This window comes from Camelus ferus, chromosome 1 (genome assembly GCF_009834535.1).
Source record: "Camelus ferus isolate YT-003-E chromosome 1, BCGSAC_Cfer_1.0, whole genome shotgun sequence".
NCBI classification, from domain to species: Eukaryota; Metazoa; Chordata; class Mammalia; order Artiodactyla; family Camelidae; genus Camelus; species Camelus ferus.
Window position 1 is genome coordinate 59,833,037 of NC_045696.1, and position 12,993 is coordinate 59,846,029.

The window sequence follows — 12,993 nt, forward strand, 5'->3', positions numbered from 1 at the left end:
TATTGAATATAGTTCCCTGTACTATATAGTATAAACTTGTTGTTTATTTTATATATAGTAGTTAGTATCTGCAAATCAACTCCCAGTTTATCCTTTCCCACCCTCTTCACTCCTGGTAACCATAAGTTTGTTTTCTATGTCTGTTGAGTCTGTTTCTGTTTTGTAAATAAGTTCATTGATGTATTTTTTTTTTTATGATTCCATATATAAGTGATATCATATGGTATTTTTCTTTCTCTTTCTGGCTTACTTCACTTAGAATGACAATCTCCAGGTCCATCCATGTTGCTGCAAATGGCATTATTTTATTCTTTTTTATGGCTGACTAGTATCCCATTGTATAAATATACCAACTTCTTTATCCAGTCATCTATCAATAGACATTTAGGTTGTTTCCATGTCTTGTGCTATTGTATATAGTGCTGCTGTGAACATTGTGGTGCGTGTATCTTTTCAAATTAGAGTTTCCCCTGGATATACAGGAAGTAGCATCTTTTTATGCGATCATTTTAGCAGGAATAGCCCACTAAATTCAGACTAGTCTCGATAATTTCTCTTCCTTCTCCTGCAAATTGAGCTAGTTTGACCAGTTCCCCCTGCTTCAGACACTCCGTGTTAAAGGGCTGTTGTCATCTGCAGAAATGCCATGCAAATAGAAGGTAATATTGTAGTGGCAGTTATAATATATAGCACATCACAGCACATCCATGTGGTGTGGATCATCTAAAAGTCACAACTCCAAGGTTTGACGTCTTGAAGAGATTGCCCTTTCTAAGAACAAGCTGCTCAAGTGAGCTCACAGTTACTCACCACCTGTGAGCTGTTGCGTCCAGGGGCAGTTGTTCATCGATGTGTGAATGGGAGAAGCTAGCCTTAGATTAAACATTTATCACAGATCAGCCGCAGTTCAAGCATAACCATGAGGATAGTCATCAGTGTGACTGTAGGTCCAGTCTACACAGCTGTTTTAACCCCTCAAGATAGTTAGGAATGACAACAAATGGGAAAAGTGCTAGATCAGGAATCAGGCAATCTGGTTTCCATTCCAATTTCTGCAGCTCAGAACTCTGCACCTTGCCCTAGAAACTCAGCAAGTTACTTAATCTCATCAGTCCTGTTTCCTCTAGAACTCAGTGAGTCTGTAAATAGGAACATCTACATTTCTGACCTACATTTTCTCACTTTTATAGTTTTATAATACTATTATAATAATAATCAGTTATTATAATAATTAGTATTATTAGATGATACTAATTTTTAAAAATTAAGGATTAATGTCTAAGTTCAATTCTGTGTTAGAGTAACTATACTGACCTGGAAATGATTTTTCATCTTAAAAATTTCCTGCTTGGCAAGTAGGGGGTTAACAGATGCATGCTACCATATATAAAACAGAAAAATAACAAGGATTTACTGTATCACACAGGGAACTATATTCAATATCTTATAATAAACCAAAATGGAATTGAATTGAAAAAATACATATATATGTATATATATATATGTAACTGAATCACATTGCTGTACACCTGAAACTAACTCAATATTGCTAATCAACTATACTTCAATTTGAAAAAAAAAATTCCCTAACCTCATGAATAGGTTGAAGTCACATTAACTTACTGAAGACTTTCTGGCTCTCACCATGCTCTGTGAGGCAGCCTGGCCTCCTTGGGAGTTATAAGTCTGTCTAGGGGCAGCTTCCCTGGTGCAGAGTCGCATGAAAAGGCCATGGAGGCAGGACCCCTCATATTAATGAATACAGGGGGGCTGGAGGAGTTCTGTTCCCACAGCCATTGGGTCAGGATGGGTGATGGCCTGGTCTTTGAATTGGGCAAATGTCTCAACATTACTCCTGTCTCAAGGAGGGTCAGAATTTAGAGTAAGGCCAATGCCTTTTCAAAAGGAAGAAAAAAAAAATGTGTCAAAGAGTCTGTGTTCTTTTCATTGGCGGATTGTGACCCCTGACCTGACCTTTGCCTGGACCTCATTCCGCCCCAGTGCTTACATATCCCCGTGCCTGTGCCGCAGTCTTCCTTCCACCAGCTGGAGGGTGCGGCCGGGAAGGTGCATGCTCAGGAGGACTTCTAGCTTCCTGCCTTCACCCCAGGCTGGGCAGTATCTCCACCTTTTCATCCTTAGTTACAATATTATATGAGACACTGCTATCCAACATGTTTTCAGAGCCCGTCTATGAATATGATTTCGTTACTCAAGACAATCTTCTGCCCACTGTTCACCATGCTAGTGGGAGGGCTGGCTTTCAGCCCCACAGTAGATTGCAAAGCAAGCCCTTGTGAACCAGCCTTCTTGTGTGTGTCCCTCGTGCCCTTGTCTGCTGGCAGAGCGATCTAGGAGGCTGCAATGGGGCCTCATCCATGGCTGTGATCAAAGACTACTATGCACTGAAGGAGAATGAAATCTGTGTGAGCCAAGGTGAGGTGGTCCAAGTCCTTGCCGTCAACCAGCAGAACATGTGCCTGGTGTTCCAGCCTGCCAGCGACCATTCCCCCGCGGCCGAGGGCTGGGTCCCGGGCAGTATTCTGGCGCCCCTCACCAAAGCCACAGCAGCCGTGGAAAATAGTGACGGGAGCATCAAGTAAGTGCCTCGTTGGCTTCCCCGGGAGAGGAGTGAATGTGGATTTAAAAAAATTTAAAACAAAGAACACAAAAATGCAAACACACGGTAGGGAATTACTGCTGCTTACTCTTGACAGCGCCTCGGGGACCGCTGTCTGAGCGCTGGAACCGCGCGCAGCATGGGGCCTCCAGCCGGGACGGTTCCGAGTGTTCTTGGTGGTGGTGGTAGTGGCGGTGGTTTTTCTTTCCTTTTCATTTGTAATTTTCTGTTTATTTTTTTTCTTTTCTCCCCACCCTCATTAAGAAAAGAACCCTACTGAAACCCTAGGTGACAAAAGGCATGCCTCCTGTTCTTCATTTGACTCACCACAGGATTCACTGGACTGGACTTCTATTTATATTGTATTAAGTAACTGATATATATATATTTTTTTTGATTGACACCAAAAAATGACCTTAGCACAAATGCCAGACCTGTACAGGTCAGAGGCCTGCTGCTTCTCCCAGAAGAGAGGGACTTTTTGGTTGTCTGTGGCAATTCCTCTGTACAGATTGTAACTTTTTTTTTTTTAATTTTCCCCCTCCCCTGTCACTTTAATATATGTTCATGGTAATTTGTAAGATATTTCTTTTCCTTATTTTGGTTGCGAAGACCCTTCCATACACATTCCTGTATAAAGTATTTTGCACTATTTAAAGAGACCCATATGGATGAAGTCAGGCTGTGCAATATAGTGAGAGTCACAATGGTCAACATTGTACCTGTAATGTACCTAAGAATTTTAAATGTACTATTTTAAATATGTAAAATAAATTTTCACCATGAGCATGTTTTAATGAGGTTCAAGACTAGTGGACCCTTTTTCCCCATTTCACTATTCTGGGGCTTTTCATTCTGTACAAATGATTCTTCTTCTTCTTTTTTTTTTTTTCCTTCTTTGTGTTTTAGGAGTTGGTTGAATGCATTAGCAGTTTTTTCCTTCACAAAAAGTGCCTTTATCGCTAAAGCTCCCACCCTAGCCCTCCCTTGTAAACAGCCCCCATGGATTCTATCTAACCTCTGAGAGGAGGGAGGATGCAGAGCAGATGCCGTCCAACTGGGTGACCCAGAGGTTGATGTACATTAATGATGGGGGTAGGAGGTGGGGTTTTGGCTCTCAGCCCACACTGCTCTCCCTGAGCGTGGTCCCCGTGGCTGGGGTGAAGGAGATCCCGTAGACACCTGGGCAGCAGCACCAATACCCCTGCACTTCCTCGGCGCTATCTCCGGCTCGGGCAGGGGGCTGCTGACCTCACCCTGGCCTCTCTAGGTCACCACAGGCCCAGTTGGAAATCAGTAGTGGCCGCGACAGGGCAATAGGCCCCAATCACTTTATCCTAAAGACCCTTGGTTTCAGTACCTTTCACAAAGCCTTGCGAACTAAGGCCCTTAAAGCATTGAGGTTCTTATTAATCAATGTCTTCCAGAGCTAACTCTTGTAATACATTGTGATCTGATTACCCGAGCACTCAGCACTTCTCCCTCCTCACCTTTGCATCTTCTGGTCCCTTTTTCACACCTACCATAGGAGGGGCCGTAGAAGGGGTGTCAGGCTGGGTGAGAGGGAGCAGCTTTAGATACCAGTTCCTTGGCTCCTTGTTAGCTGCTCTTGCATGAGGTGGGGGTGGAGCAGAGCGACGGGCTACAAGTGGCTGTCACTGTTTATCAGTGAAGGACACTCACCACACCCCAGGGCCTGCTGTGACCACCAGGGTCGAGTTGGTTGTGATGCCTACGGGATAAATGTCACTGCAAGCCTGTTTCCACATCAGTCCCTGGGCTTGTGGCCAAGAGATGGAAGCTCCCCAAACCATGATGAAATGTTCTTCTGGGAAGAAGAATATGAAATTGAGTGGGTCCTGCCGCTTGTACTACTGAGTCTCCCTTTGGAATGTTACTTGTAACATTTCTGGTTTCTCACCAAGCATACTGAATGACCCCCAGGGCTGCGATAAGCACAGGAACCTATCTCCACACTCACATACACACACACTGTGCTGGCAGCCCTGGGAGTCTTTTCAGCAGGGACCTCCCTGACTCAAGATGTTCTCAGAATGAGCCAGGGACATGGCTTTGGGGGTCAAGACATGGGATGAAGTCTGAAGTTAACAGTGATGTTGTCGGAAGTTAGTTTCCATGACTGGCTCTCACTCAGAAACAATGCTTGAAGCAAGGAGCTGGTAGGCAGGGGACCCTAGGGAACCTGCCTGTTTAGGAACTACAAGAGAAGGTCTGGCCAACAGACTCTTTCTTGCCTCTTGAAGGAGCCCACTTTCCAAAAAAATTTGAGGACATGACTACTATTGCTTTTTCCTACTCAGAAGAAGTTGACTGTGAAACATGTCTTAGTGATAAATATTTTGAGAACACTTCCCACAGGGCATCCTAAAATCCTGACATTTGTGGAGTTCCGTGGAGGAGATGCTACACATTTTGGAGCATCGTCCTTCCTCCTCAATCTCATAGGCCTCCTTCTCCCCTCTCTCCCTTAATGAAGGCTCTTTTCATTGAGCCATGTCTGCATAGGCCTAAATTTGACAAGGAGACACTGCAGGAAAGCCAACCTCACTTATTCTAGACATGGTAGAACTTCATCCAGACTCTGTGACCTGAAGTTGATGATGCCTGCCCATGGTCCCTGATGCTGTCTGTGACTTGGCTTTTGGTGTCTTTGTCTTTGAGCCCTGCTCTGAGCCTCTCTTTATGGTTCTATGAGGAAATAGCTCCCAATCCCCTCATGAGAAGAAAGAAGTTAGGTTAGTGTGAAAGGGCATTGCTGCCCTCACATCCCTGAGAGCACGTGTTGGGTCTTCTCCCAACAGGAAAATTCTAGGACCTCTTAGGGGTTGACAGAGCCCTGTACTCACAAACATGGAGTGATGTGGAGAACATAGGCCGAGAAACCCTTCGTCCTAAAATATGCGGATAGATGAGTAGTGCTCACCTGTTTGTCAAGCAAAAGGCCCTAAAATCTCCTGTCTGTACTGTGGTGTTTGGGAGTGGCCACAGCCCAAATACAAACAGTGAGATGGAAACTTCAGCATCACCCTTTGGGGTCTTTCTATCTGATCCTGGGAAAGTACTGTAGAATATACTTCCCTTATCTTTCCTGTTTTATCCTCCACTCCACCCCTACCCCACCCCCTGAATCCTCTCCCATCCACCACACCCTTCAGGAAGGGAATTCCCAAGTCCTATAATAAGGCCTCATCAGTATGATATAAAAACTTCCCCGGTAGAGTTTAATAAGTCAGTACTCATACTTTCCTGAAATGCTACAACCAACCTTGCACATCTATCAGGAGGGGTCAAAGTTCATCCTCACTCACTTCCTGTTGGAGGTGATACCTGCTGCCAGCCACCGCAGGAGCTGGTGTGCAGGTCTGGGGCCTCTGAAGCCGGGGCTTGACCGGAGCACCTCACCTACTGACTCACCCAAAGGGTGGCCAGCCCACCCACCGCCTCAGTCTGCCCTGACCTGCCATTTTGATTGGTGCATTTTTTGGTACAACAGGAAGTCATGTTCATGGCATACTCTACGCATGAGAAAGCGGGCGGAAGTGGAGAACACGGGTAAAAATGAAGCCACAGGGCCTCGTAAACCCAAGGATATTCTGGGCAACAAAGTCTCTGTTAAAGTGAGTAAGGTATTCCGGAGCTGTGTCCCACCTCTCATCCACTCCCACCCTGCAGCATCCTCCCGAGGCAGTGCGGGTGGATGGGGACCAGAGGGGAAGTAGTTTAGTAGGATTTTGCATGCGAGATCAATTTATTTTTTATTTTTTATTTCTCCTGGCAACTTCGATTCAAATAAGTAAGTATTACTTTTTTTCTTTTATACCTTTCTCTGTGTACTATGCAGATGTTTTATAGCAAAATTATCTGCAGTATTATTCTGTTAGAAATGCAAGATGCTTGATTCATACTAAAGTTCCCCAGGCCGCCCATTCAGTATCCTAGGTTTGAAAATACATGCAGGGTAAAGAGATTAGGATGCTTTCCAAACCTCCAACCCTTTGAAGTCTGAGGTTTGGAATTTAAGGGCTACTGTGTCCTTGGTAAAGTTTCATTTCTTTTCCCCAGTATTCAGACGCCATCACCTTCAGGCCTCTGCATGAGCAGAGAAGAGAGGCACATTGATGAAGCCCAAGTCAGTGCTTTGTAATAATCCAACAATTACCATGAACTCACTGATTCTAAGTTTGGGCAGACCCTGGAAGTCCCTGTAGAGACGACATGCTCTGTTTTCTCTACATTGGGCCCTCAGAAAAGATCTGCCTCTGGACAGTGGAAATCGGACTGCTGCTGTTTAATATTATTACACTGTGTGATTATCTCCCTGAGTCTTATTTCCCTTCCTCGGCAAATTAAGAACAATCGAAACCCATTCTAATGTCCTTCTTGGGGAAAAGAAATTGTACTCTCTTCTTTACCCTCATCTGGGAAGTCCAGCCTCAAGGAAGGCAAGTTTAAATTTGACAGCACTCAGGCTTCATTTGGTTGCTTCCATTGCTATTTCCTGTGAGATGAGCGGCTGTCCACACAGTCCCAGCCTCCTCTCCCCGAAAAGAGCATGCTGCCGCCCTCGGTGATTCGCACCCCACCTTAACAGCACCGGTATTTCTCCACCTGATTTCCCATTGTCCATGCTTCTCTCCAGTTCTCCTCACTCTCCAGCCAAAGCTGCCTGTGTTCTAACTGTGTTCTCTTTCTTCCCCCTTCCTCATGCTGCCCATCAAGGAGACGAACAGTTCCGAGGAGTCAGAGTGTGATGATCTTGACCCTAATACTAGCATGGAGGTAGAAGCAGCTATTGTCCTCTTTCCTACAATGATTGTCTTTTCTCGTGTGTTCTGTAACAGTGGCCTTGCTAAAGTGACCAGCCAGTCAAGGATAAATTGTGACGTGAGGGCACCTCTGGGTGTCCCATCCCACTTAAAAACCAAGACAAAACAAAACGAAAGAATTCAGTTTGATTTTGATAGAAAACTCTACCTAGATATCTTTTTCCAAGCTTCTGGTTCTCTCGAGTGCTCGCATAATATTTTCTTCTTTGGCGAATTTGACTTCATGTAGAAAATCTCCAGCTTCATAACTGGAAACACATTTCTGCATGGAGAACAGCTTGCTAAAGAGTGGTTGGTTCCCAGCTAAAGATAAGAACCCATTCGTTTTAGTTTCTCTCTCCTCCCTTTTCATCTTTTTTCTTTCTCCTTTATGTTCTGCTGGGACCTAGTCCTCCCTCAAGGCTCCAGCAAAGTCATTGCTTCCGTCCATTTGTTGGATGACCTGGCCCCTGGGCGCTGTGTGTAGCTGGCCAATAGTAAATGAGGAGCTATTGCAGCAACTCCAGAACCCGCCTTTGCCCAGCCCCCGGGGCTCCTGGGCCCCGCTGTGCCTGCCGTGAAGGGAAAGAGCCCTGGGAACAGCGTCCCTCGTGGAGGCCTGGCAAAGACCTCAAGAGAGTCCTGGAGGCTGAGACGCTGCCCAGGGGCCTTTCTCATACTCTAGGGTTACAGGGATGTGGGAGCAGAACCAACACCTCCAACAACAAGAACATCGAATTAACTTCCAACTCCTTCTAGGCTGGGGACTGTTGGGAGGTGTAGAAACAGGACTCTTACATGGCTTGCCACTGAGTGACAAGCATCATCAATTTACAAGCCCTAGAGAATTGGAGCAAACGTGGAGCTGGCTTTCCCTGTCATTTTGTCCTTCAGACTAAATTGAAATGTCTTTCTCCAAATCTGTGCCCACATCCCTAATAATGGATAGAAGTTTAGAGATTTCCTCTATGCACAAAATGGAGATTTTTTTTAAACCTGTTCATTTTTATAGCTCTATGCTTTCCACTTAACTAGATGGACCTTTATTATTATTATTCTAACTTGACCTAATCCCAAAAAAACCTACCACCGTATTATGACAACCACCACAAAACCCAAGGAAGACCATGTGGCTCAAGAAGGGGTAAGTCGCTATGGAAGACAACAGTTGAGTTGAATCAGGCCAGAGACAAGTGGTTGCAAGTAGGAGTTCTGCCAAGATAGATCAGTTCCCTGGGGATGTGGGTATTGCCACAGAGCTAAATCTGGCAGGTGTAGGTCAGTGCAGTGCTCCCCTGTGGGAAGAAGCGGATATGGCGTTTGTAGCCTAAATGTATCTTAGAGAATGAGGAAGGTGGGGGACATTTCTGGCTCTGCTTTCCTTGCTTTTCATAGGATAGGCACCAGCTGTCATGGAGCCCACACCTGACAGCTTGTAGATGCCTCATGGCACCTGTATCTCCAGACCTAAGTGTTGCAGGCATGTATTGAAAATGTCATCTGCAAATACATAGAGGAAGGCCAGGCAGAGGGAGGGGCAAAGCCGGGTATCTGTGTTCCAGAAGGCAATTTGGGACATTTTTTCAGCTCTGGTGGACTAGGGAGACTTTCCCACTCTGCTCTTTAAAGGAAAAATTGGTCACAGGGGAATGTGGGGCCAGGTGAGAGCAACAGACACTGAGAGGGTTAACTGATGTAATCCAGTGTTCCATTCTATTCTTAGATAAGCAAAAGCTTCTGCATGGGCGTGCGCACGCGTCTTAGCCCTGATTTGTGAATTGCACGCATTTCTGGTATTCTCATTCCTCCAAGGCTTGCAGCCCTCTGCATGGGCTGAGTCACATGGGTCCAGAGAGATGCTATGGGTGCATAAGGAAAGGTATTAAGATGGCAACGCTGAATAGAGTGAAGTCAAAAATGATGTTGATGCGTTTCAAAAGGTTTTCAAATACAGTCTTTGAGGCAGAACTGGAACTCTTGAGGAGGCATATGGTTGGAAGCTGCAGATATTCTAGTTAAGCCAAGGTCCCTGCAGCAGGCATGCCTGCAGCCCTTGTATATTCCATACGGATCCTTCTAAGGATCCGTGAGCTCTTCTGAACTGTGTTGCCATGCTGAAATTAACTTGGAGCACATATGCAGGTGCTGAGGGAAAGCAGGCATCTTGGCCCTGCTGGCTTAGTATTTTCAGACACAGATAACAGATAAGATAACCCGTTCAATGTGATTTGAGAACTTTCTCAAGGGATAGGTAGGTAGAACTTTCTTGCAGTGTCCACCGCAGAAGAAAATGGCTGGGAATGCCTACTGAAAAGAGCTATTCCTTAAAGACCCAGTTTGAGAAATAGGTGGCCAGCCACCTCATAAAGGATGCTTGCTGCTAAATTGATAGCTTTGGGCATCTTTACGAGGCCCAGCCTGGCCCCCTAGCCCCACTCCTGTCTTTGAGCCTGATGACTGGGATAGGTGGTGTCTCATTGGGAGCATGTCTCTGTGCACTGCTGAGCTGAACAGCAACTCCCCTGGCCTGTGCTAAAAGCCACTGGGGCTGGGATCCCAGCGGACATCCCGGCCACGCACCCCAAGCACTGTCAGTGTTAGATCTCTGAATGCTGAGTCCTGCCCTGCCAAATGCCTGCCCTTGACCTGATGCCAGTATGTTGGCTCCCAGCCTACAGGTGTATGGGCTCTTATCTCTGGCCTCTACACGAGCATCACTGCCAAAGCACTCTTTACTTATTCTCAATTGGTAGATTAAAGGGTTCCTTTAAGAAGCAGTTTCCCCAGGGTCTTTGCTCACACACCAGCTGCTTGATACTCTCAGGGCTGGCATATTCCTAACGTATTGCTTTAGGTACATCTGTAGGCACATCCTTCAAAGCTAATTAAGAGGAAAATAAAGCACCTTGGATCCTTGGAATCCAATTTACACAGCTTTCCGAGAACACCTAGTTATGTAAAGGGAGGCCATTCTGCTCTAATGTGAACATCCTTTTTCTGCCCCTGTAGAGACACGCTTGTGAATACTCTCAAATACAAACCCACCTCCCACTCCCAGCACCGCAAGCCACGCCAGCAGCCCCGCAAGACTGTCTCCGGGTCTATGCGATCCCATCGTGGCCTGCCACCCCCCTTCCCTCCTGCTGATCCGTAAGCATACCTCGAGGGAACTGTTCTAAAAATGACGAGAATCTGCCCCTAGTTGAGCTTCCTTCTTAACCTTGCACTGATGACACTTCGAGGGGCAGAGTGGAGGGGGTAGTGTGTATAAGAGAAGTGTCTATACATGGAAGAAGAGTCAAATCAGGCTGAAAAGCAAACACTAGGCTCTCTTGGGAACAAGTGACTATTCATTTTTTCCCATAGAGCTTAGACTGCTGATTGCCTTCTAGGACAAGGTGGGCAGGCGTGATGATAGGCTGGCACCACATACCCACCTACCAGCTTCTCACCCTGCCCCTGCCCAGTGTCTGCACTGACACCAGGCTGGAGCCAGGGTCCAGGCTCGAGGCCCAGCATCTGCCTGCTTAGCTAACTCCCGCATCTGAAAAGTCTGGGTTTCTCCTGGGACCCAGGACACACAGGTTCCCACATCTGTGCCACCTCTGAAAAGTTGTCTGAAGACTGTCAGTGCTTGGGTTTGGGCACCTACCCTCCAACCCCAGCACTGACACTTGGCTGCATCATACGCTGGCGTCGGAAGGCCTGAACCACCCTCCCAGACTCGGGCCTCTGTCTTCAGGGACAAAGACTGTCTCAACCCAGCTTTCATGTCAAGGCCAATGAATTAAAGCATCTTAATTTTTTTTCCTGAATACTTGTAGCAGAGATGGTCAATCCATCAGAGTAAGAGGTTGTCATGATTCCAAAAAGACTACGTCTCTGCCTCAGCCATTTAACTCGGGGCCAGCCTTATCCATGACACAGACTAAGTGCGATCATAATGCCGGCCACCAGATATTTAGCTCAGGGGGTTGCTTTCTGTGGTAAAAACGGGGTTAGGATCCTGTGGGAGAAAAAATATTTCAAACAGTGAAGCTAATTTGGAAGGAAGTTTCCAATTAGTGTAAGAATCATTGACAAACTTAGAAATTGTTAGTTAACCCTATCCCCCTTCATTTATTTATTTTTTTATTGTGAAATATACATGACATAAAATTTGCCATTGAACCTTTTTTAAGTGGCTTTAAGTACTTTCACCATGCTGCACAACCATCCCCATCGCTCACTTCCAGGACTGCTTCATCATCCCAAACTGAAACTGTACCCACTACGCAACAGCTCTCCTTTGTTCTCCATCCCTCTCACCTCTTTGGAGACTAGGAGGAGAAACTGAGGCAGAGGAAGTTGTACTGTTCTGTTTGAAAACGAGCAGGTGCCCTGCAGGCAGTGTCTGGTTTTCCCTGGCCCTTGTCCCCCCACCTATACCATATTCTGCTCCCCTCTTGGAGCCCCCATTTCCAGGTTATTTTTCATCTAAAACACAGATCCTGGCAGACAAGAAGGCCTGCCTTCTGGTACCACTTTTTCTGCTTGAATTTGTTATTCAATTTTCCAGCTCAACAAAGAGGAATATCTTTCCTGCCCCTCCCAGCTCTCCAAGGCTAAAGTATGACTTAAAAATCACACAAAGGCAGTATCACATGGAAAGAACCCTGGAACGGGAGCTAGAAAACCTGGACTCCAGTCTGGAGACAGTCAGCTGTGAGGCCTCAGGCCAGTCAGGCTTTCTGAGCCTCGGTTTTCTGTGGGAGGCGGCACAGCTCTGAGGGCGAGGGCACAGGCGTTTATGTAATTGGTGTGAACCCTATGAGCCCCATGCAGAGCTAAAGTGTGATATCCAAAGACTTCCCTCTCCCGAACTGCTGACTCTGAAAACAGACCCCAACAGAAGGGGAGGTGCTTTTGCTCCTGAAACTTGCTTTGCTGGGGGTATGGCAGGAATGGCCTGGGTGCATTTCCCCCTGAGACCCAGCTGGAGTGCCCACTCCTGGCTCTGGAAAGGGTTTGAGTGTCCAGAGCTGACCCTTCCTTCCCTCCCCAAACCCATAGTTCCCTAGCCACAGCTTCCATATCTTCAAAGAGCAAGCCTGCTGCTCCCTCCTCAGCCGCCTTGGCTCCTTGTCCCAGATTCAGAGCTTCAAAATAACCTGGCCAGACAGATTGAAGGAAATTTTTATGCCCCTAGTCAGGTGACTGACCTCCTGGCATCAGCAGTGTGTTTCCATCAGTGCCTGTTTCTGCATTTTATAAAAAGAATTTTTTTTTATGAAAAGAACTCTGGAGAAAAGAAAGTGGAGCCTCACATTCCTCCCGTTTTATTTTTACAAAATATTTTCCTTGTAATAGATCTGATAGGTTTGGCCCAAAGACTCACCTTTTTTCCTAGCTTTGTTCTAACTCTCCATGCAGATTGATTTATATTCTGCCACTGGGAGGAGGGCATTTAGCTAGATGGAGCTGGGGTTTCTCTCTCCCAGGAGAATTAATTACAAGGTCTTCTACTGCGTGGTCACATCTGTTATGGTTTCTATTTCTTCCAACCAC

General features: G+C 46.2%; 1 protein-coding gene across 20 annotated transcripts in view; it reads left to right on the forward strand.

Moving 5' to 3' along the window:
- The window catches only part of KALRN (kalirin RhoGEF kinase), a 616,045-nt gene that overhangs the window by 571,496 nt on the left and 31,556 nt on the right, over positions 1 to 12,993 (forward strand). For 12 of the 20 annotated variants that reach the window (XM_032480571.1, XM_032480579.1, XM_032480598.1 and 9 more), the window contains 3 exons: positions 2,346 to 2,599; positions 6,135 to 6,258; positions 7,361 to 7,420. In XM_032480571.1, the coding sequence (XP_032336462.1) occupies positions 2,346 to 2,599; positions 6,135 to 6,258; positions 7,361 to 7,420 (438 nt within the window). Of the gene's footprint in view, positions 1 to 2,345; positions 2,604 to 2,884; positions 3,423 to 6,134; positions 6,259 to 7,360; positions 7,421 to 12,993 lie in introns of those variants that run through there. The other 8 variants (XM_032480675.1, XM_032480684.1, XM_032480766.1 and 5 more) reach the window with 4 other exon arrangements.